The 25,196-nt window shown below is 41.1% G+C and overlaps 2 protein-coding genes across 16 annotated transcripts in view; one reads left to right on the top strand and one right to left on the bottom strand.

Moving 5' to 3' along the window:
• Btbd10 (BTB domain containing 10) overlaps positions 1–13,701 on the top strand; it is a 70,368-nt gene extending 56,667 nt beyond the window's left edge. For 2 of the 4 annotated variants that reach the window (XM_023719402.1, XM_023719399.1), the window contains 3 exons: positions 4,501–4,698; positions 7,363–7,473; positions 12,017–13,701. In XM_023719402.1, coding sequence (XP_023575170.1) covers positions 4,501–4,698; positions 7,363–7,473; positions 12,017–12,327 — 620 coding nt within the window. In that variant the 3' untranslated portion in view covers positions 12,328–13,701. Of the gene's footprint in view, positions 1–4,500; positions 4,699–6,634; positions 6,751–7,362; positions 7,474–12,016 lie in introns of all 4 variants that reach the window. The other 2 variants (XM_023719401.1, XM_023719400.1) reach the window with 2 other exon arrangements.
• A 132-nt stretch (positions 13,702–13,833) lies between these two features.
• Arntl (aryl hydrocarbon receptor nuclear translocator like) overlaps positions 13,834–25,196 on the bottom strand; it is a 95,694-nt gene continuing 84,331 nt past the window's right edge. For 4 of the 12 annotated variants that reach the window (XM_023719390.1, XM_023719393.1, XM_004634893.3 and 1 more), the window contains 6 exons: positions 24,628–24,778; positions 24,028–24,116; positions 22,163–22,271; positions 19,903–19,996; positions 15,569–15,674; positions 13,834–14,504 (listed from right to left, as the gene is read on the bottom strand). In XM_023719390.1, coding sequence (XP_023575158.1) covers positions 14,344–14,504; positions 15,569–15,674; positions 19,903–19,996; positions 22,163–22,271; positions 24,028–24,116; positions 24,628–24,778 — 710 coding nt within the window. In that variant the 3' untranslated portion in view covers positions 13,834–14,343. Of the gene's footprint in view, positions 14,505–15,568; positions 15,675–19,902; positions 19,997–22,162; positions 22,287–24,027; positions 24,117–24,627; positions 24,779–25,196 lie in introns of all 12 variants that reach the window. The other 8 variants (XM_023719388.1, XM_023719392.1, XM_023719396.1 and 5 more) reach the window with 5 other exon arrangements.

Genomic DNA, 25,196 nt, shown 5'->3' with positions numbered 1-25,196 from the left:
CCACTTAAAACCTTGTTTCTTAGTTGTCTCATCTTTAAATAAAAAGTCAATAATATTAGAGGATTTCTGGAAAGATTGAATAGTGGTTAATATACAATGTTAAATAAAATTTCTTACCCTACTTGCTATTTCACATGAAATATTTTGTGAATAAATCTATAATAGTTAATTTTCTTTTTTTAATTACTTTTTTTAAAAAATGTATTTAGTACAGGGTCTACATGGTCTCACGGCATAGATCGGGCTCATAGTGATCCTCCTGTTTTTAGTCTCCCAAGCACTGGGATTACAGATGTGTGCCACCACATCCAGTCTCAGTGGCCATCTCAGCACATGCAGGGATGGAACCCCAGCCACTGCACTCTGCCTGAGCAGGCGCTTTAGACCACTGAGCTATCTTACTGGCCCTTATAATAGTTAATTTTCTAATAACTTTTCAAATGGTTCCGTGATATTCAGGCATTCTACTTTTGTTGTTGTTTGTTTGAGGAGTCTTCACCATTAGGTGTGTAAAAAGCAAGAAGAACAGAAAAAGAGGAAGTCCCTGCTTGTACTTTAGTACAGGCGAGTACCTGGGATGAGTTCGTGTTCTCTAAAACCAAGGAATGAATTTTTGGAACTATGGAGGTTTAGAGCAGAATTATTTATTGTGGGTAAGAAAGCTCCTGTCCAAGAGAGGAACAGAAGGGTTCCTGGGTGAGTTGTCAAGTACCCTGCCTTTTCTAGGGGCTTTATAGAGCAAAATCATGAGGTGAGGCAGGTCTAAAGTGGGAAACATGGGACCTCACTAAGAGGGCATGAGGTGGGACAAGACTGTTGTCAACCAGTAAGGTTACAAGCACAATTGCTCAGGTAAAACTGATTAAATTCAGGACCAAACGGGAAAGTGAGTCGTATAGCAAGTGGGCTTGAATATAGAACAAGGCCTTATCCTGTAGGGGGTTGGGTTCCAGACTTCCTGGATTCCTCTAGGTGATTACCAATCCTGAATGCTTATTTTTAGGGAGGTAAGCATTTGTTTGATATTTGATCTTGAGGTCTGGCTCACAGCCGGGAGTGTCTGTCTCCCTCACAGTTGCAAGGTATCTTGTCTTCTGTGCTGTCTCCTTAGCAGTCCTAACCCTGTCTGACTGCCTATATTTCAGTCTGTCTCAACTGCCTACGACAGTGTGAGGGAAGATAAGTAAAGTATGTTGTTAGAGGACAAATAAGATGCTAAGTGAGCACATGCACCTAACTCAGATGTGGGGTTGGGAAGCTTCTGGACAGAGGAGAGATGTGTCCAGGCAGAGGATAAGCCTATTGAGCGACAACGAAGCTGTACTGGAAGGAGCTTCTGCATCAGTTTTTATCCGGCGAACTTAGGGAAATCTGTGATAACTGGTGGCTCCCAAACATAGTCCATCATCTCTTAGGCGAGTGCTATAATCCACAAGTTTGTTTGTTTTTTCCTTTTTTGGTACTGGGAATCAAACTCAGGGCCTTGTATTTGCTAGGGAGGTTCATGTGCCTCTGAGCTATTTCCCCACCCCCATCCAGAAGTTTCAAGAACCAAAGCCGAACTCCTGCTCAAAAGCTTAGGGCTAAAATGAATGATTGGGTGAAAGCAGGATGGAAGTAACTTTTAAGATTTGAATAAGATAGCCATTCAGTATTCATGGAGAGATGAGACTTCAACCAAAATCCAAGCAACTGCGGTTAGATTCAAGCTTTTGTTTTAATTTTTTGGTGCTGAGGATCCAGCCCAGGGCCTTGTTCATCAGAGGCTGAATTGACCTACACTGCCAGCCCTGTCCAAGCTTGAGGATCAGAGAGGAGCTTATTGAGTCGTTGAACAAAGTTTGCCTGCTTGTCACTTCCGCTCTCATCATTGTGTCTGTAGTGCCTGGTGTATAATAAACACTTAACTAAACTTCTTTGCTGAGTTAGTAAATACTTGCATTCTTCTTTTGAACTTCTTTTTGTTGTTGGTTTTTCAGTCTTGCTGTATAGTTCAGGCCGGCCTTGAACTCCTTAAGTAGTGCTGTTGGCCTTGTGTGGTCTCTTGAGCTTTGTAGGGCTGAATTATATTTGTCCCTCTGGGGTCATCAGTCATTTCCTCTGTGTGTACATAGTAATTCTCAGGCTCAGAAATACTTAGATCTGACTCATTCTAGACATTTTAAAAATTGGAGGGTTTTTTTTAGTATTCTTTGAATTTTTTTTTAAAGAATTAGCATATTTGCTGTATTAACTCTTGCTTGAAATACTGGCTTGCCAATTATTCAGTCTTTTTGTCTATATTTGGTAGAGTTTTGTCATTTCTCTCTGATACTATTTTGATCTTCTGCACTTTTGTTATTGTGTGTAGAATGCATTTAAATTTTCTTACTGCTGCTGTATGAGAAAGTTACTGAATTCGTATATCTGAATGTAGCCATTGTATTGGTCAGCTGTTTGTTGCTGTGACAGAATTCTTGACATAAACAGGAGGAATGCTTTATTTGGGCTCAGAGTTCCAGTTTCTGGTCAGCCAGCTCTTACATGTATGTCTGTGTTGAGGCAGAAGCATAGCAGCAGGGTAAGGCAGGGGAGGGTAGCTTACCTGAGGGCAGTCAGGAAGCAGATGGAAGCTGAGAAAGGGGAGAGACTGAGGACAAGAGCTATGGTACAGAGGCATGCCCCAGGGCCCACTTTCTCTGGCTGGGCCCCAGCTTCTACTAACCTAATCAGCAATGAATTTATCATTGCATTCATCTATTTATGAGGTCAGCTTCAGGGATTGTTGCCTCTCTAGGCTTCATCTCCGAATAGTGCTACATTGGGGATTAAGCTATCAATACATGAATTCTGGGGCAATACCTCATAAAATCCTGTTTCTCATAGTCTTTCAGCTGGTGAACATATGTTCTTAGTAGATCATGACCCACTTGGTAAATAATTTTTTTATTTCTTTTTTACTGTGATAAATTGGCTAGAAGGTTTTTTTTTTTTCGGGGGGGGGGAGATGTAAAATTGTTTATTAAAATTACAGCTACAGAACACAAAAACAGGGCCAGCAAGATAGCTCAGCAGATTAAAACACCTGCTTAGGCAGACACAGGGACCAGGGTTTGATCCCCAGCACCATAAGCTATTGCAGGCCCTGTGCCCCAGGGTGCACTGAGAGGGTGATTGAGACTGGGCGTGGTGGCATGGGCCTGTAATCCCAGCACATGGGAGCCTGAAAACAGGAGGAACACTGTTGAGTCCGATCTATATAGTGAGACCCTGTAGACGATGTACTAAATATATTTTTTTAAAAAGATCACAAAAATATAAAAACTAATGTACAACTTTACAGACTGAAGTAAAACAGAATGTTCACAGTTGTTCACTTCAGTAGTTTTAGCTCCCAGTACCCAATAATTATTTGCTGTTCTTGAATAAGTATTAAAATTAGAAATGAATTCATATATTTCCTACTTTGTTGTAATGATACATAACTTCCATAGTGAAATAAATATAAGAACTGTATAAAAAAATAAGACTGATTTGACAAACCAAAAACAATGACACAGAAGAAAGGGCTTTCATATTGCTCATAGAAAAGTATCAAATATTACATTAATAATAATTCATGGTTATAAATAGTAAAGTTGGCTAGAGGATTTTGATTGATTTTTTTGTGTTTTGGTTCAGGGCCTCACTACACAGCTTAGGCTTGTAGTGATCCTCCTGTTTTCAGCCTCCCCAGGGCTGGGATTATCAGTGGACAGCTCAGCACAGCTGGAGTGGTATGTGGTACTGGCATTCGAACCCTGATCCCTGTGCTTGCTTAAGCAGGCACTTAGTCCTCTGAGCTTTCTCACCAGTCTGACTAGAGGATTTTGAACGATGTTTTTATTAGTACTTCTGGCATCCCTATCTTTTTTTTTTTTTTTCCTTGACGAAACCAGGGATTGAACTCAGACCCTTGTGCTTGCCAGGGAAGCGCTTATTCAACTGAGCCATCTCCCTGGCTCCATGGCATTCCTGTCTTTAAAGATGTTTTCTTTAGGTTTAACTTGAAGTCACCCATGGCTCTTCCTTTAAATCTTCTTGTGGTTCTCTTACTTGTTACCTGATGTTGTTACCTGTTAACTTGTTCTCTACTGTTAGCAGGATTTTCTCTGACAGTTTTGGTGACTTAATAATACCAGGATAAGGCTGGTGAGATGGCTCAGTGGTCTAAAGCACCTACTTAGAACAGGCTTAGCAAAGCACAGGGACCACGGTTCAATCCCCCAGCACCACATGCCAGCCAGCCCCGCCCCCTGGTGGGCTGAGCTGGCCACACACACACACACACACACACACACACACACACACATAAATAAATAAATAAATAAAATTTTAAAAAATAATAATACCAGGATAGCAAGTGTAGTGTCCCAAACAGATGACCACTAATCTGGTGGGGGTGTTGTACCTTATGTCTGCTTTTCTTTTACTTCTCAGCCATCCTACAAAATCAAGATATTTTTATGGGTTTCATTTCAGGTGCCCTGATGCATGAGTTGTCAAATGATGGTGCTCGTAGGCAATTTGAATTTTATCTTGAAGAAATGATCCTTCCTCTCATGGTAGCTAGTGCCCAGAGTGGGGAGCGAGAATGCCATATAGTGGTGCTCACGGATGATGACGTAGTCGACTGGGATGAAGAGTATCCACCACAGATGGGTGAAGAGTATTCACAAAGTAAGTATTGTGGCATATTTTCTCTCTCCTGAGTCATTACATTATCTTTTTTTAAAATAATGTTAATTGAAGGACAGGTTTTATAAAGAAAATGTATCAAGTTCTTACTATGCTTCCAGGATCAGCAAACTAGCTTGTGAGTCAAACCCAGCCTGCTGCCTGTTTTTATCAATAAAGTTTTACGTATTGCCTCTGGCTGCTTTCATGCTATCACGGCAGAGTGCTGCAACGGAAACTGCATGGCTCGCAAAGCCCCACGTATTTTCTGTCCAGCCCTGTACACAAAGTGTGTCCACCTCTCATGCACAGAAGTGGTTTGCTCTTGGTTAGCTTTCTGAGGGTAACTTTTAAGTTTCAAGTTCTTTTTTTAATACCACATATGTTCCTAGAAGAGATAGTGGCTCTTCCAGATTCTGGAATTTTATTTCTTTAGGAGTTTTCATACCATACCAGCATTATCTTGAGCAGCACTGATTTTTTTCTCATTCCAGTTCTAAGCTTTTGTGGCTAGAGTTGTTTGATTCTTTTGTTAGAAAATCTATAGTATGTTCTTGATGAACCCAATATTAGCATTTTTTAGCACTTTTATAAATGGAGGAGAGCTGAAAGAATGGCTTAAGAAGCTTGGTAACTTAGCTTCTTGTTCCATGAAATCTAATCTGTTGACTAAGTAAGGATTAGAGTTAATTACAGGATATACAAAGCACCAAAGCCTTTTAATCTTTTTCCATTTTTTATACTCTTTCTAAAAACAAAGCAAAAAAGCTGACTCCAAGTAGTATTCTTGTTGACTTTTAAAAAAGATTTCCAGTCATCTTAATACCAGTATTGCCATCTTTCAGAGTTGGCACTGACGTACTTCCTTTACATTATATACTTGGTATACTTGGGTGTTGTAATGTCTTTTTGGATAATCATAGGCATTTCTCTTGGCTGTTTCCTCAACCCTAGGTTCTTTGTTGACAATGGTTTTCTAATTCGTGAAATAAAAGGTTGAGTAAAACACAGGAAAATTAAGATTACTAAAAATCAAAAATATCCAAAATGATTTTCTGTTAGGAAAGAGGAATAAACAAGCTTATTTAGGGCCGGGGAGATGGCTCAGTGGAATAAGCTCTTCCCTGGCAAGTGCAAGGGCCTGAGTTCAATCCCCGGTTCCGCCAAAAAAAAAAAAAAAAAGAAAAAACAAGCTTATTTATATTTTAATTTTGAAAAAAAAATGACTCCAAGATAGTAGAGCTAACCATAGAACCAAAAAATGAGATTATAGTGAAGGAATTATAATAGGCTTAGCCTTTTCTTTTCCATTGTTGTTTCCATTTTAATGTTTTCCTTGTTTTTTGTCTTAAGCTTTGAAGCTTAAGAGGACGGACATTTTTACTTAATTTGTTGGCTCATTTTATGCCAAGATATTCTCCCTCTCTCTTTTTTAATGTATTTGGTTGTTACAGTCTCACTATGCAGCTTGGACTCATAGTGATCCTCTGGTTTTCAGTCTTCCCAGCACTGGGATTACAGGCATGTGCCACCGCACCCCAACTCTGTGGCTGGTTCAGCATGTCCTGGGGGCGGAGCTGGCAAGGCATGTGGTGCCCGGGATCGAACTGCGGTCTCTGCGTTTGCCTAAGCAGGTGCTTTAGTCCACTGAGCTATCTCACCAGCTCCATATGCCAAGATGTTCTAACCTAAAGAAAATACATTTGAGGATATAGAGATTATCTATGATGCCCTAAACATTTCTTTGTCCTTCTTGAAATGTAAAAAAAAAAAAAAAAAGCCAACCTTTTTCTAAAATATCAGTAATCTTAAGGATTTAATAATAATCACGGATTTATCCCATGAGTAGAATTTGTATACGTATTTTCCTTTATTGGCTCTTAAACCAGCAGGTTTGATTTGTGAGTATGTTTTTCTTTTTTTGAAAAAACCTCTGCAGTTCACCTTTTAAGGGAGATTACTCCATCTGAAAGAGAGAAGGCGAGGAAGGTCCATCAGTCTAACACCCTGAAGTTCCCAGCACATTTGGAAGACTCAACATGTTGTCAGTGGAATGTCTGTCCTTTGCAAAGCCAGTTTGCTCTAAACAGACTAACCTAGGCAGAACATGCTCGAATCTGCCATTTTAACATCAATATTAAGTGGGGCGGTTTGCCTGAGTGGAAAACATTTTGTGGGGAGGGTCTTTGTCTTATGGGGAGTTATTAATAGTTGCTCAATCCATGAAAAGTAAAATGTAACTGTTTCATATTCTTTGTTAAGGCAGTTGTTTCTTTCCTAGATTAATCCTTTTAGGCATCTTTGCAAAGTTCTTTACTTGCTTGATTGTTATTGATGTCTTCTTTTGGTTCTCTTATTCAAAACTTGGGGCGGATCCCATTCCAGTAAGTGTGTATCCGATGGATTTTTCAGAAAGAGATTCTTCCAATGGATTGGGTTACCTGATTGGGTTATCACAGCTTTTCTTGTTTCCACTTAAGTAGACATTTGCTTCTTCATTAACTGTACTGAATATTGTCCTGTCATGTTGGCTAGTCCTTTGGCATTAGTGCATCTATTATTTGGGCTTTTAGGGCTGTCGGACTCCTTTGATGATCAAGATGGATTTAAGTTCATCTCTAAGTACTATGGTTTTAATTTGAAATGTTTTTGTCTTTTTGTTTCCAGTTATTTATAGCACAAAATTGTATAGATTTTTCAAGTACATTGAAAACAGAGATGTGGCCAAATCAGTTTTGAAGGAGAGGGGTCTTAAGAAGATTAGATTGGGAATAGAAGGTAAGACATTTTCATTATTTAGTTCTAATTTTTTTGAAAAACTATTAAAAAATTGGGTTCTATTTAGAAAAGTTTAAATAGTTTGGGGAAAATGCTGACTAATGATTAATAAATGCTTATGTAGAAGATGAGTAACTAATACAGATCAGCTTTCTTTGGAGAGCGAGGCCATTAGAAATGATCTATTTCATAAAATTCCCTAGTGATACCAGGATATGATTTTGTCTTTTTTTGCCGGTTTGCTCTATTTCACTTGACAAATCCCATGTGATGTGTGGGCAGGACTGTGTACATTCCGTGAAACTGACAAGGATTTTTGCCTAGTGGTAATCTTTGAAACCTAGTAGTAAAAACTACTTTTTAAAATTAATGTAAGGGTCCTGAGTTCAATCCCCAGTACCGGGGGGGGGGGGGAATAGGGGCCGGGGAGATGGCTCAGTAGAATAAGTGCTTGCCTAGCAAGCGTAACAGCCTGAGTTCAATCCCCAGTTCTGCCAAAAAAAAAAAGACATAAAATTAGTGTAGAACTACTACCATTGGCTTACTGTGTTTTAAAATACAATAACAGCTTATTTTCAAGTTAAATACAAATTACGAAATTGTTTTTAAATGCATACATTTTAGGTAGCTTTTAACATTATGATTTAAATAAATTTCTCTTTATGCCATGGTTAAGTTTGTCATTTTGTTGTGAGGATGGAATGAGTGAATACATGAAAAGCACTTAAAATAGTGTAAGGCCCATAGTTGTCCATACATGTCGTGATGATAATGCAGAAAGCTGTGCTGATCGAGAACCTGGCTGAGTTGCTAGAGATCAGGGTAATGAGCTCCGGAGATATAATGGAAAGAATTACTAGAAGCAGGATTTTTGTAGGAAGGAGATTTTGAGTTTAAAAACGAATGGAATTACTGGCACATGTGAGATTCATCCATGTTTGCCTTTGCCCATCACTTTGCTTGGTCTCACGCTAGAAAGGAGGTGCCTCTATGTTGGAAGACAGGGAAGGCCTGTGAGGAGGAGAGATTTGAGCTGAGATCTGTTGACAAGGATGGATGGTTGTAGACGGAGAAAATAACACGTCAGAGGTATTAGTAAGAATGAACCTAATGTGTTTTAGGTACAGAAAACACAAATATGACTAGAATTGTGTGGTAGAAGATGATACGAATGTTAGTAGGAGAAATAGTTTAAGGTCATGAGAAACAGTGTCTGATGGGTCATAGTGAAGAGTATACGAGCCAAGTATCTTAAAGTAAATCTCTGACTTTCTGAGCATCAGTTTCTATATTTGTTAGTGTCTGTAGTACTCTGTATACCTCAGAGATGACTGTGATGATCTAATGATGTTTGCTAGAATCCTTTTCTGCTTTATTTTCTCTGTTTCCTACATGGTCACTGCTATCGTCCTTTACAGACTTTGAAAGGAACTTCTGTGACATGGCTCCTTAGACCAATGTGCTATATAATCCTGTTTCTTTAGTCTATGCTGTGAACTCCATGAGAGAAGTCAAGTTGAATATTGCCTAACTCATGTAGTCTAGGGCTTAGTGTGAGGGAGTTCTTGAATAAATGACCTATAAAAACCTGTTTGTAAATTTGTTACTAGCTGCTTTCTCCAAACCAGGTTCCGTCCAGGACCACACTTGATAGCTATTGTATCTGATCTCTCAGCTGGGATGGTTCTTTACTTATGACAATGTCCTATTTAAGAGTTTGCAGTAGTTCTACTTCTGGATTTGCCTTATTGCCACTGTGTTGTCTTTCAGTTTATGCTAACTTCTGCAGTTCTTATAAACTGTAACTACATGTAAAGGCAAAATCTAAGTCTTCTTTATAGGTGACAGCCTCATTGCTCTATTATAAGATTAAGTTCTTAGTGTGATATTATTTTAACACTATAAGTGGTATTTTATAAGGTGAACTTGCCCCTATGAAAAGAGGCTGCTTGGTTACCCAAATTATCACTATTTTTAACAGGAAGAAATAGAAACTTAAAACATGAAATAGCTTATTAACATTTCATTGGCAAGAAATAGTGCTGGAACTTGAATCCAAGTCTCTTGTAATTTGAGAATCTGTGAGTGGTTTTGAAGTACCATATAAAAAGGAAATTTTTTTAGGAGAGTCAGTATATAGTGTTTTTTGTCTGTGTACTACAAGCTTTGATAAATGGGTCTTGACTTTGGCAAAATAGTTATTAACCATGACCTATAGTCTCTGATAACTCCATCTAGATTTGAACCTTTTTTTTCCCAAATGATGTGAGACTACCAATTTTTCCTATCAGTTTTACCATTTTTTTCCTTTCAGACAGTTATATAGAATATCTTTTATTCTCATGGAGTTATTATTTGTGGGACCAAAGAAAACAATGCAGATTTTGAAGTCATTTTGTTATTCCTCCCCTCCAGTTCCGATCCCCCTTGCCTTTCACTTCAAAGCCTTCAGAAGTCTGGTGTTAGAATATTAGTTTTCATGAGAGTAAGAATACGTTTTTTACATATGAACAAATTTCAGCAACCCCAGTAGATAGTAAAGACTTTTAAGGCAGCTCCATGGTATTACAAAATTATTTGATGCCATAGCTGCTGACCCATTACTTGAGTGAATCTCACCAAGTCAATCTGGAAGCCAGGGATAGACTTCATTCTTAAAGGAAAACTTGTTCTTAGTTATCTAGGAAGAGACTGTCACCTAGAACTAAGATCCTGGTAGTTCATTCACTCCAAAGAATTGTTTGGTGTCTGCAGGACATCTCAGGCACTATGCTCGGCACTGTGGGTACTGAGATAAAGATGCTGGCTCTGCCAGATAGGAGCTCACTGTTTAGGTGAGCAAGTCAGACCTACAGAAAGGTAATTACTAGGGAGGGCTGTGAAGCATAAGATACAAATTAATAACTCTTGGGAATCTGAAGGCTTTGCTGGAAAAGGGATTGCGCTACAGAGGTGTGATACCCAAGAGGGGATCAGCGGCAGAATCCTAAGTGTAAGAGCACCAAAGCATACTCAGGACAAAGTAAAAGTTTTATGTGGCCAGCGCATTTGAAAGGTCTAGGGTTAGAAAGAAGGGAGTACAGCGTGAGAGTAGGTGAGATTAAGCAGGTTGGGATCAAGTGGTGAGAAGATGGAGAAATGTGGGCCATTCCCTTGAGGCATGAGAAAACTGCTATAGTTTTTAAGTGAAGGTGCAAGATGAATGTATTTGTGTAGTGGTGATTCTGTGTACAAGACAGATTTGGAATATAACCCAGTAGGAATTTTAAGAACTTTTGAGTGATCCGGAGGAATGAAGAGAATACCTTTCTGCCCTGGGTACTGCACTTCAGATGCACTGCAAGTGCTAAACGCAGCAGATACTTTTTCCTTAGCACTCCCCTACCTAGTCTTGGGTATCCCTCATTCCTGTCACACTCAGACACTAAACATAGCTAGATGTATTGGCTGCCAGTAATGCCTGCCTGTATCCCTCACACAGTAATCAGTGAGCCTGTACTATACAAGGACTACTCCTTTCTGGTACTAACTCTGGTGTAACTTTATTTATTTACTTATTTATTTATTTATTTAATACTATGGTCTAACTTAGGCTCCATTGTTGTTTTATAGTTTTATTGAAATAATTTTCATATTCCCTGGCTGATTTTATCATAGTGGCAGAGTCAAGCGGTTTTGATAGGAATAATGGGTCTTAAAGGGCTTTATCGGTACTGTGACCCTTACAGAAAATATTTGCTAATCCCTAATCCAAAATAGCAATTCTTGCTAGTAGAAAGGAGAGAAGGAACTTAGCATTGCTGAGGACAATAATCTTTGGAGAAATGGCCTTGCTGATAAATAATTGGAAATTTTCCAAAACTTACTGGTAAATAATTGAAAGATTTTCAAAGTTTATTAGTTGTTAATTTTCAGTGACTATAATCCAAAAGGAAAGTATTATAGAAATCTGCTTTGGAAATGAAAATCTAAGTGAACTGCTTGGTTGTTGGAATAGTCATATTAAAATGATGTAGGGGATTAAAATATTGGCATTGCCAACTCTAGTTACAAAATAATCTAGAACCATGTGGAGAGCTGAATAGTTCTTTGTCATTTAACAGAATATTAAAGAAAATTCCAGGGCAATGTAAAGAGATGGGCTTAAAGAAACTCAGAGGTGACTACAGCAGTAAACTACAGGCCTTTAGGTCACGTCAGCAAGTGAGGAGAGCGGTTTGGATATTAGGATATCATATAGGGCTCAAGATCTCTTGCAAATTGTGTATCATTACATTGGGGACCCATCTCTTTCATACTTAAAGAATATATTTGGTGGTTAGTTTATTGCATACCTGAAAGAATACTGGAAGGTTTTGAGTTCCATAGTAGAATTTTCGTTTCTGGCTGTTAAAATGATAACTAGATAGATGGAATATGTGTTTCCTTTCTTGGCTTTAATTTCCATTTGTTCAGTATTTGCAACAAGAAAGCCTCGAAGGACTAAATTGGATGAGAAGTAACTGTGTATGTATCCTGTTTTTAAAACCTTTCTTTCCTCCAGGTTATCCTACATACAAAGAAAAAGTAAAGAAAAGGCCTGGAGGCCGCCCAGAAGTCATTTACAACTATGTCCAAAGACCCTTTATTCGAATGTCCTGGGAAAAAGAAGAAGGAAAGAGTCGGCATGTAGACTTTCAGTGTGTAAAGAGTAAATCTATCACCAACCTGGCAGCAGCTGCTGCAGACATTCCCCAGGACCAGCTGGTAGTCATGCACCCCACTCCACAGGTGGACGAGCTGGACATCCTTCCCATCCATCCCCCTTCTGGCAGCAGTGACCTCGATCCTGACGCTCAGAACCCAATGCTGTGACGCTGTCGTTGAAACCGTAGCATGCTACTCTTCTCAGTCTCATTCCGCACTGCAAGGCCGCTCTCCTTCATTGTGAGGTGCACATGTGTAGGGTATTGCAGTGTAGGTATTTTTGAAGACCAAAGGCAGCTGAATGGTTTTTTTAAATGAGTACAACTCTAGCATCCTGAGGTTCCAGTTATAAAAATGTATTTGTTTACCAGTAGATTTGTGAAATTGGTTCTTTGTATGGGGAATAGTCCTTTTTCACATATAGGTCTTTTCAGAAGTGATGGAAATTGGTAGCTGGGGTGTTTTCAACAAAGACTGATATTCATCATACCCCAGATAAAAGGCAGATTATTATATAGTTGCACTTTATAAATGGTGGTTAATTGGAATTGTTCAAGCCATTTTAGAGTTGTGATGTATAATATAACTTAAGTGCTTCTATCAAAGTTTTCCTTCAGTAAAATGTTTGTAGTTTGCTGCCCATGGTGAAAAAATAGTATTTATCTTGGGCTTATTTGAATGGTTAGGATGAGATTTAGTGCTCATGTCTTACTGGTTCACTCACTTCTATCCAGTGCCGTTTCACCCTTTCAGAGTGAGTCACATGCAGGGAGTGTGAACATTAGAGGTGGTTTATTATCCAGTCTGCCTTACCCTTAATCTGTTCACAGATACTTATTACTAATGCTTTTTTTCTTAAGCGTTATGAGATAGGAAAATGAAGTGTTTGCTCTTCATTTACTAAATGATTGTAAACTCAAGTTTTTCATCGAAATAAAATTCCATTGGTTTTAATGTTTCAGACCAACTTTATAACCACCTTGGCCAGAGTTTTAGTCTCATAATTAGATTTTCTGTCTCATTGGTATAAGTACAACTAGAAATCAAATAGCTTTTCAGAGCTTTTACTCTTAATTTGGTATGTGTGTAACAAAGCACTTAAATTTCTTACTAGCTATTATAAGAACTGAAAATAGTATTTCTTAGTGTACCCTGTATGAAATGTGAAATGACTTGGCCCTAAGTTTAAGAGCCAGTTTCAGACACTAGTTTCATGTCTTCGCATTGTATTATGCTGCTCTGCTTAGCAGATATTCATGCAAATGCTGTTTTAAATACACTGTGGCCTAATTCAAGAATCAGAAATATTTAGGTGGTGTTGGGTCTGTGGTCACATAATGCTTGAAGCCCTACAACTGCCAGCAGTAGTAGCCGTGGAGAGAAGTCTGTTCGTTGCATGAAATTGTGAATTTGTATTTTCAGAGGTTTTCAGCTTTGTGTGTAAGCAATAATAACTTTGTTTTCACATAAATCAAAATGGCAACAATTTGGAAATTAACTATTTTTCCACAACACATCTAGCATGGAGGAACTGTTATAAATCCCAGAAATGTTATGAAGATCAGAAAGGCATTGAAAATGTTAGCAGTTGTTGGAATACCCATGGATGGAACTGATGATACAACTCTGCAGCATGTAGGATTTTTTTTCTTGTTATATGAAGTGAGAAAAGTATTTATAGAACAAGGGAAACATTTATTAAAAATATTTAACTGTCTAATACATTATACTTTAACCCATATTTATAGTAAAGGATTCTTACAAGGAAGAATAAACAGCTTTATGATACAATTAGTATAAGAAATATCCACATGGGGGACTTCTTTGTAGTGTAAAAACACCATACATCTGAAATGACCATTTGCATATAAAAGCTACCAATGATGCTTCTGTGCACAATGATTAAAAAATTCAACACAAACAGAATCCAAAATATACAATTAATGCAAGCTATCCACAGCTAGCCCAATAATCAATGATGAGGAAACACTGGAGCAGGCTTAGTTCCACTTTGTCTGAAGTTACACATAGTAAGATTGACTTGTATCAATGGCTCTGAGATGGCTTTTATGAAGTCAGTACATAAAAGCTGTTCTCTCCCTATCCAGTAAGCTTCACAGACTGTAAAACTCCACCAGTAATGCACTTTGATACTGTAGCTGTTGCCAAAGCAACATGTAGTGTTTACAACGGCCATGGCAAGTCGCTGAAGTCAACAGGGCCACCCAGCCCAGCATCTGCTTCCAGAAGGCTCATGATGACAGCCATTGCTGCCTCGTCGTTACTGGGACTACTTGATCCTTGGTCATTGTCTATCATGTCTATGCCTATGTGGGGATTCTCACCTGAGAAGAGAAGAAGATTGGTCAGTGGTGAAAATAAATAACCAAAACGTGTAGATTTATTAAGGAATTCCTAAGTTTTTGTGTTGCTTTGATCCTACAGATTGAACCTAGGGGCCTTGTGCCACTGACTGCCAAAGCACAGTGCCCCAGTTTTGCAATACTAAAACTTGTGCCCCAGTTGTTGTTTTTTTTTTTTTGAGACAGGGTCTCACTTCATTTGGTCAGGCTGGCCTTGAAATTGTGCTCTTCATGCCTCAGCCTCCTGAGAAAGTAGAGTTATGGCTGTGTGCTTCTGCTCCTGGCTCTACACCATTCTTTTAATGAGAAAATTATATTTCACAGTACAGTGAGATAGGCTGCTTCTATCATCTATGAAATAGGGGCTATTCTGACACTATATATTATATATATTACATACAGAGTCCACTAAAGAAAGTATACATACTTCAGTAGTTTGCAATACTAATATCTGGATGCCAATGGCCACCACTTTGAGTACCTCTTATAATATTAGAGGGCAAAGGTAACTTGTATTAATCTTATGACATCTCAATAAATTTAGAATTAAAATATACAAGTTTTTTTTTTTCCTGGTGTATATATTTTTGGCAGACTCTGCATGTTATATATAAGTATATATGTATTTATATATGTATGTTTTTTTCAGAGGTAAGAATCAGCTTTTTAGAAATAGTGCTTAAAATTCAATAAATGTTAAAAATGTTTGTGTTGACCTCATTTTAATGTTCTAGTAACCAGGAGTTGACAGGAAGAACTGCAAATAGAGAATAAGAAAAAAGTTGGCAAGAAGATGGATGAGAGGGGAGAAGACAAGTGCCCTTGTGTAAGGACTTCTGATACCCACTGAAGATTGTGTCCCATGGGGGAGTAGACCTTGGATCCCCATCAAAATCAACCATTAGGTCAACTTGGAAGTATTCAATAAATTCCAAACCTTACTGAATTTTTCTAGAACTACCTTACTTTCTATACTCATAAAGCCTTCTTTATGCGAGAGTTTTTACAAGCCTGTTGCAAAGGAAGTGAATAATAATGTTACTTACCAAGAATAGAAGAAGAACTATCAGAATATGGATAACCTGGGTTCTCCTGCGCCTGCCCTGGTAGTAGGCCACTGGAAGGAATGTCTGGAGTCCCTCCATTTAAAATCTATAAGTGAAAGGGGAAAAGTATGAAGTTTTCCACTCTTGTTAGGAATTTCTAGTGAGCACCATGTGCCACATCACTAAGAAAAGGAAGGATGCTAGAAAAAGCAAGGTGGGGGAACTTCAAGTGAGGTCGTCTGATCAGATGACTGCAAGTTAGGAAATGTTAAGCACTGTCATAGTAGGAAAAAGGTCTTCCCCAACCTCCTATTTTATCTGTATTTGATAATACAGGTGGTATAAAGGTTGAATAAAATCCCTGACAGGTATACCTGAGATCACGCTGTCCTCACACTTCTCTAAGAACAGAGCCTAAAAGTCAGCCCGCCTGGGTAGTCTTCCTGTGAGGGAGTAAAACCTGGCAAGAGACGTTTCAAAAGAAGAAATAGTGGGCTGCTAACAAGCTGTGAAGTGACACAGCTCTTATAAAGTATTACAGATGAACAGCAAAACATCAGAAGTCTTTCATGATCAGGTATATTATTGGTACCAATTTCAGTGACCTCCAGTTTATTTAATTTGAGCCCAGGGCCTTCTCACTGAGGTAGATCCCCAGTCCTTTTTCTTTTTTAATCTTTAAATTGAGACAGGCACTCAAGTTGCCCAGGTTGGGCTTAAACTGGATCTTCCTGCCTCGACCTCCTAGTGTTGGGATTACAGGTATGCACCACCATGCCAGCTCAGGTAATTTTAAGGTAGGCCACTAAGGAGATTTTACTATTCCTCAATTATTTCTCCTTGTCTTTATTTAATTCTGCCTCAATGTCCCTCCCACTCCAAGGTCCCACCTCTCGGCTGAGTCTCTTACAAGTCCATTCTTTCAGAAGTACCTGTGTTTAGTTGGACCAGAGCAGTGTGGTAACTGCTGGGTTTGAAGAGAAGTAGTGACTTCAGCCTTTGCCAGCAGGTGGCATTACAGCTTTATCTCCACAGGCAGCTTTTTGGTCTAGAACTCCTTTATACTCTTAAAAATACTGAGGACTCCAAAGAACTTTTGTTTATATAGGCTATATTTATCATTGTTTACTATATTTGAAATTGACAGATTTTTATGCTATATGAAACCTATTACATGTTAACACAAATAATAACATTTTAATGAAAATTAAATATTTTCCAAAACAGAACAAGACATGAGAAAAATATTTACATTTTTTGCAAATCTAAGCCACGCTTAGGAAATTTCAACTGGATCCTCCTCACTGATTCTCTCTTCAGTGTAAAGTCTATGAAGGAAATTCGCCTTTCACAGACTAAATAGTTGGAATAGGGAGGCATATTTCAATGGCCTTTCAAGTAATTGCTGTATTCTTACTTTGCTAATATGTCAGCATTTGATGTGTGGAAGTTTCTTAGGTGTTAGTTGCAGTATACAATCTGAAACCGTATCAATTTTTTGTACTTATTATACTACAGTACGCTGACGTGTCCTGGCATTTGCATGGATCTTTTACCGTTGAATGATTTAAGTGTCTTGCATTGGCCGTTCGTAAGATAGCGTACACTGAATTTTGCAGATCTTCCAGATGGTGACAGTCATTTTACAGCTTCAGAACATCACCACTGTTGTAAGTTTTGAATTCCAAGTAGCAAATACAAGTTTTCTAAAAATTGCAATTTTTGCATGAAAGCCCAAATTTTATTGTGAGAAACAAACACTGTGAGTTGCTTTCCTTCAAGGGACAAATGTGTGCTACTCAGTCTTTACAGCAAGAGTTTATTAGAGTACAAATGGTGTCGTGAATCCGACAGCTAGGTCAGCTACAGCTCAATCTCACACGTGCTTTTTCTGGAGACAACCGTCATACTCCTATGTAGCACAAATGCTTAGAGTAATAGTTTCACTGCTTCTTTAAGGACTTTCTGAAATGAAACTGGCTTTTAAATTATTTACTTCTCATTGTGGTAAAGAATAGAGTGACTTCTGGCAGTTTGGTGCCACTGCTCTGATTGTTGCAAAAGCACCAGCATTTTCATTCCCGGCATTGTTCTTGCACTAACAGTGCACACAGGAACACAGTGAAAGACAAGGTAATGTTTCACCATTGTGATAATACCTTTGCCCTTGCAGACACTTGAAGGGGTACTGAAGGCTCCCCCAAAACACCACAGATGCTATTTGCCAAACTGCTGCTCTGTCTGAACTTGCTGTGGTGCCTCTAGATGTCCCTTTTCTCCTGGGATCTGCCGTGGCTCATTTGGCCTCCCCTTTTCAGCTTGATCCTGACTGAAATAACTGCAGGCTAAATGACAAATTTGAAAGTGACTGGGAAGGGCCATCTTTGCTCTTGTGGGTCTGCTGTACCATTTGATGGTGAGGTCATTTTTAACTCCGTCTTACTCAGGCTGCTTTTCCTGTAAATCCTGCGCTGTGGATCCGTCTTATTAAAGAACACACTCAAAGTCTCTCCTCCCAGACCCACCGTAATAAGCCCTCTAAAGAAAAGGAAAAATTTCCATAAATGCCTCAAAAGTACTTAGGGCTTTTCCGATACAGAGCACAGTTCTGGACATCTACGAGTTGTTAGGAAAAGAATTGGAGACTCTGAAACCTGGATTACAGTTTCTGGCCCTACTTAATAAAACAAATGCTGGGGAGATGGATTCTGTCATCTGAACCATTATGAGGTTAAGATGAAAGAGTATATATGAACATTCTCTAACATTTAAGCACATACTAGAGTAATAAAATCCACATCACAGACTGATAATTCTAAGCGGTCAAGTGCCTAAAACTGGGAATCACAGACAGGGAGGCTACCCTAGAGAGATGGAGGAAGTAGAACAGCGTACAATAGAACAGAATAAGACTAAGTGCCAGCACACAGTGGGATGCCCAGATTTCATCTGTTGGTATTTTCAGAGTCATTTTAAAAAGCCAGTTACTCTTAACATCCATGTTCTCATAACAGAACTTCATTTACAAAAAATTTGGTTGTCCTAACAAACATCATCCCTATTATAAAAGCAAACTAAGGTTTAGATATATTGCAGGATTATATAACTAGCACATGGTACAGCCAGGCTACAAGCAGGGACTACTGCTTCTACTATGTTCTTACCCACTAATTTATGGGCCTTCAATTCACTCTTTCAGGGACAGCAAAAGCCTTTTTCAAATGGAAACTTCTGCAGAAGAATCATAGCTAAAATGGAAGTTAAGCTGCCAGTAGAAGCAGCTGCCCTGCCTTTACCTTATCTCCTTGCCAGCTACTCCACCCATCTGCCCATCCCACTTAGCATCAGCATTACCTCCCTTGGCAACCTGAGCTGAAAAGCCTACTTTTGAAAATCCCTGCCTTGCTCTTGATGCAATTGTGGCCTAGGGTTCTTGCCTATGTAAATTTCTGCTTCTCTCTCTGTGTTCTGTTTTGAGGAATAGATTTCGTGTCCCAAGATGCTGTGGATCCTTGGGTTATACTGATCCATACTGACATCTTGTACTATAAGTAGATTTAAGACTTAAAGAGTAGGGCCGGCCAGATAGCTCAGCGGGCTACAGCACCTGCTTAGGCAGATGCAGGTACTGGGGTTGGATCCCTGGCATGCTGTGCTGGCCCCACCCGTGGGGTGTGCTGAGACGGTGATTGAGACTGGGCCTGATGGTGCACACCTATAATCCCAGTGCTTGGGAGGCTGTAAACAGGAGAATCACTGTAAGTCCGATCTGTGTAGTGAGACCCTGTACTAAATACATTTTTTTAAAAAAGACTTAGAATAATATGCCTGGGTTTATAAGTTCTTTGGCAAGATAAAAATGAGTGGCTTCCAAACCTCTTTACAGTGTAATCTTAGCAGCTCTCATGAGGGCTGGTGACTGATAAAACTGCTTGTGCCCAATGCACAGGAAACCCAGGCAGCAGATCTGCAAGTGTTCCGCAGCTGGAGGGCTGGCTTGACTTTCAGGGAACCGCTGGAGTTGCTGCTGTGCCCAGTGCCTGCCCTAGACACTAGTGCTGTCTTCTGCCGTGAAAACTTCTGGCAGACAGCCAGGTAAGTTTCTATTTAGTTACTTGTTGATCCCTCCCTCCAGGACACTTGAATTGCTTCCTCAGAGAAATGAAGGGGTAGCTTCTCATTCCTTCGAAAGTTCTTGAGGATGTCAGCAGTCCTCCATAGCGCTTCAGCCTGCTTTGTACACAGCCTTACACACATACATGCACTTCAAGGAAGAAAAAAGTCTTAACTGGTTTCAGCAATCAAACTATATAAGTCTCCGCCATCAGACTTACCTTCTTGCCTCCTGGAGAGGAGGCATCAGGGGGAGGCGTACTTGTGAGGTTCAGTGGGCTAGAGCCACAGCTGGAAGGTGACGACCCTCTGATCCTGTCATAGGAGAGAGCCGTTACTTACATTTCCTTTCCTCAGCAGTGCATTTTGTTAAGGACGGGGCAAGCGGGGTGAGGGTCTGGAAACTCCTCAGAGATTGACCACCTTCTTCTGCAAGAGCCAGACAGCAGGCCCTGTTCAGGCCCTAGCCATGTGGTCTTTGTAACCCTACTTGTCTCTGCCACTGTCGCTTAAAAACAGCTGCAGACTATACATAAATCAGTGAGTAGCTGTACTGAAAAATTTACAGAGACAGGTGATGGGCTGGACTTGTGCTGCAGGCTCCTGATCTGGAATGCTCACCCTGAAGCAAGCGTTTCACAAAGCCCTTGAATTAGGGTTGAGATTCTTTTGCTGAATTTCAAGTAAGTTTTATTTTGTTGAAAAATCCAGATGGGTTGGTAAACTTAGAGGTGTAATCCTACATCTCTGATACCATGAATTGGAAACCAAATTATTCATCTTCTTCCCTATAAAGACTGTTTAGCTAGTGAACATTCTCAGGAAATGGAAGGTCCCAGGGGTACATCAGCCGTACCTACAAAGTAACCTGGGAGTACAAGTAGTAGTAGTAGCAACCTCTAAATCAACAGGTGAAGGAAAATGGAGCTGGGTCTTAGAATATCTCAGCAGAGAAAACCTATAGAAGGAAAGACTTGGAACTGTAAATCTCCATAAACTTGTCAGGCCGAAGGGCTTCAGAATAGAAGCCATGGCTTGGCACTGAAGCTAGAGTTGCCGAAGTCGCAGCCGGCGTGTCATCAGCACGCTCAGCTACTCCATGCAGCTTCTGGGTCACCTGGGGCCATGCACCACTGCTCAGAGCCTTGTGGCTGTGAGCCTGTATTGCCTACTTCTCTAGATTTGGAAGGGAACAGCTTTCTTCTCTCCTGAATTATAAGCTCTTTAAATGCAGATTACAGCTGTGCATCATAGACTCTGAGCACATACAGGTGGCAAGTAATTGCTTACTCAAAAAGCTGCTGTACGTCTGCCAGATTTCCCTGCTTATGACTGAAACCACTGTTGCCCCAGGTTCCCTGTCCTGGAATTCCCTTTTCAGCACTACTTCATCGTCAGCACCTGGTCTGTAGAGTACTGATTTGTGTACTCACAGCAAACGCAGGACAGGCCTCATTCCACTGTCCTCTCTCCCTGGCCCAGTGTAGCTTCCACAGTGTGTAATGCTCTGGTTGCCTACCAGGCATCCTGCAATGCATAGGACCTTGCAGTCTTTTTCAGTCCAAATTGCACGGCATTGTTTGGTAGGATTTTAAACAGTCTCCCATCAAATCCCTGTGGCTCTTTCCTACCTTAAGCCTGCTCAGTTAGCTTGGTGACGGCCTAACCCTGAACGTGCAACTCACAAACTTATTCACAAGTGGGCCTGGTTTTCTAGAGGTCAGACCCAGCCTCATTGCGAACACTGGCGAAGAGCAAGCTCCACCCCTTCCTAGCTTGCTTCAGCCCATGCATAACATGAAATCACTCGCCAAAAAATTTTTAAGATGCTTGAGGTTAAGGTGTCTCACACCAAGCAGTGGGTACGGAGCAGCTCGTTACTGTGTGTGCTACTCCCCCGTCTCTCCTGAGGCACAGGCAGACAGCACAATCCAGGCCTCTGTGACAGGGCTAGAACAGAACTGCTACCTGAGGATGAGTGCTCTTTGTGGCCCGCTGGAAAACAGGTCACCTCAATTCAGAAAAGCAATCCAGTGGCAGCAGGACGTTAGCCTGCCCCCGCCCCCGCCTTACTACAGTTATTTTCCATTAGGTTTACATTCCTAAGTGTCTGTCAATAGAAGATCCCTGAGTCATATACAGAGCATTAGGAACTGAGCCTCCCTACGAGTCTCTTTAGCTCTTACCCATTTTGGTTTAGCGTCTTTATTTAAGGCAGGGTTTCTAGATGTCAGCACTCCTGGTATTTTGGATGGCTTGTTCTTTGTGGGGATCGGGGGACTGTCCTGTGTACTGCAGGATATTCAGTAAGCAGTATCCTTGGATTCTATTCCTGGATATTTAGCAGCAATGTCCCACCCAACTGGAGTAACCAGAACTATCTCCAGACATTGCAGTACACTTCTTGGGGAGATGTGGAGAGGAGAGATTATCTGGCTTAGAACCACTGCTCTAGGGACATAACTGGAAGGTGTTACTTGCCTGTGGATTTCCATGATTTCTTCAGCAATCATTCGACCTATTTTTCCTGCCCCAGCCCTGGTTCCCCCTGGAATCCCTGGAACAGTGGGATGGGTCCTCTTTGGGCCACCTATAACAAAGGAATCTGAGAGTAGGAAAGGGGAAAACTGAAGAAGAAATACTGTTATGTGCCACAATCAGTTCATCCCATGATACCCTTTACATTCGACATGGGGGTTGTGCCTCATCAGAAAAAGACATCCTAGCAGGGAAACCTCAGGCTCCTAGGCAGGATCAAAGGCCAACGTGTTGCCATGGCTGCGGCAGCTAGCTCCCTCCATGCACTCAGTGTTTTCTGGACACCACTGTGCTGTGTGACAGGGTTACACAGAAAGGCACATCCTGCCCTCAAGGAGCACACAATCTAACACAGCTGAGTGGTAAACTCCGTAGGTTAGACATGAGACACCCAACACATCCAGGGTCAGGTACAGCCTATGGGAAGAGATTAACTCTGAGGTGACTCTCGAAAGATGAATACAAATTGGCTTGGCAGAGACGAACAAGAGAAATCATTTCTGGGCATAGCACCAACATATGCAAGAGCATGGAGGCGCTTGGGAGCTGATTCCAAGGCATTCAGGACGATGAGGGACGAAACTGGTGCAGGAAGTGCCAGTCAGATACCGAGGAGTGTTGGATACCATGCGAATGAGTATGCACAGTACCCACAAAGGGTAGGTACCGAGGACTTTCCATGGGTAATGTGTGGAGTGAGATTTTGGTTATAAAAATTCCACCACACAGAGAATGAACTACAGATGTGTATCACTTACCAACTGGGATCCAGTCTGAGAAGTGTCATGTGGCAATTTTGTCATTGTATTACCTTTTCAAATCTAGATGGGGTACCATCCTGTACGCCTGGGTGATGAGGTACAGGAGATGTATGTTACTGCGCTGAACCCAGTAGGAGAGTGTAACAGCTGCACTGATGTCACTAAATGTATCTGAACAGGGTGAGTAGTGTGTGACTCCAGACAGTCCCGTAGCTACATGGTCATTAGGTGGTGGGCATTTTCCACCTCCATTAGGATCTTATGGGACCACTATGATATACGTGTTCTGAGTTGACTGGAATGTTGCCATGCTGCCCATGACAATGTGAGCGGACAAGGCAGAGAGATTGAGGTCAGAATAGGCAATAATGTAGGCAGCAGACAGACAAGGAGGGCAAAGATGCGACAGGACGATGGGGTAGTTTAAAAGATGGAATAGAATTCAAGATTTAGATATCATGGGGGAGAGCCAAGGCCCAAGATTTCTAAAGACCAGATGGGGCATGCAGCAACCTGTTTATGATATTCTGAACTTCAGGTGCCTCTGTGACACCAGGGCTCTGTGGGTGGCAATTGGAGACAAAGTAGAGCCCAGGGAGGAGGCCAGGCTGGCACTTTCTTTCATGTGGATGTAGGCGTGCACCACAGAGAGGTGGGAACTGTCACCATGCAAGTACAAGTTGTCCCAGGAAGGACAGCTCCAGCATGCAGGGCAGGGACCACTGGCTATAGCAAGTGCCCCAGTGTACTTTGTGTCAGACCCACTGGGCCACAAAGATGAAGAAAAGATAAGAAAGTCAGGGAATTTGCTATTTCAAAGGCTTTTGGGATTCAAGTGGCCTCAAAAAGTTCTCAATGTTAAGACTCAACCAAGAAAGACAGTAGCATCCATAGTACTCCTGGGGAAATTGGCGCATCATCCCTTTTAGACTTTCCTAGTTCTACAGAATGTGACAGTAGAGGGCCCTGAACAGCCGGGGGGGGGGTGGATCTAGCCGCAAGCCACTTCTCACATCGAAGCCCCGATGCCTAACAGGACATAGTTACCTTCTCCAGAGGGCAGCATGCTTTCCATGCTGTGGGGGGACGCTGTGAGCTGCGGGAAGGTTGGGTCCCCACCTTCCAGGACGTTGGCTCTGTGAACATCCCAGCAATAAGGAAATGTTAGTTAGGCCTGCTAGAACTGGGTGCCTTTCACCTTGGCCAAGGTGCCCAGTGTCCACTCCGGACCTGGGCAGGCCAGAAAATGAAATATCTGTCTGAGTGGTAAACAGGTCTCACCGTTAATCACACAATGCGGGCACCTGGGCCAGTGATCGCACCGCCTGCCTGGGCCTTCCTAACGTGTGGGGGACACAGTACAGTGGAAGTGGTGGCGCTGCGAGCTGACTGCTGCTGGCACAGTGTCTCCTCTTCCCCTTGGCTGCAGCGCACCTAGTCCCTCACTCCCCTCTACCTACAGCTGGGGGGCAGGACACTGGGGAGCAGACTCCTTCCCTTCTGTTCACCTCGAGCATTTCCTAAGACACTAGCAAGGTGGCATTAAAGACGTGTTACTGGCTACTGGCTGCACTCTTTCCCCAGGTAAGGATCCCAAAGCATCTTCCTCTGAACCAAGGGAACACTTGATAGGGGAAAAATACTTACAAAACAACAGTGTTGGTTGAGACAATGTATTCTACTTCCTTGGTCCAAGGGTTCATGAAACTGAACCATCGACTTCGTAGTGTGATGAAAGAACCATCTTTGATTTTAAACTTATAGCAATTAGTTGTTATCTTTTCTCTCGTCTGTAGAACTAAAAATGCAAAGACACCATGAATATTATTTTCTTAAAGCAATGCGTACCAAATTCTAAAGGTCCTTAGACCCCAGTGCCTCGCTGTTTAATAAGCTAAGGGAACAAACGGTCAGTGCTTCAGAGAACAGACTGTTTCTGAGGGTCTAACTCAGAGTCCTTCAATGTGCTTGTCAATCTGTTGGGTTCCCCCCGCCCCATAGTCTATGAAATTAAGGCTTCATGGAATACTGGACTCAATTATGACAGGAGCACCGGCAAATATGGAGCCACTGTCCAGAGGGGGCCATGTTCTTTTCTCCATCACAAAGCCGAAAGGCATATGGGACTCACTTCATTTTTAGGAAATCTGAATTGATAGAGGCCACTGACCTCTTTCTTTCATGTAACAAATATGTCAGGAGTGCCTTTCAGGTGC

Source organism: Octodon degus, unplaced genomic scaffold (genome assembly GCF_000260255.1).
Source record: "Octodon degus isolate 3935 unplaced genomic scaffold, OctDeg1.0 scaffold00067, whole genome shotgun sequence".
NCBI classification, from domain to species: Eukaryota; Metazoa; Chordata; class Mammalia; order Rodentia; family Octodontidae; genus Octodon; species Octodon degus.
The sequence above is the reverse complement of the archived record's forward strand: the minus strand, read 5'-3'. Positions and strand labels throughout refer to the sequence as shown.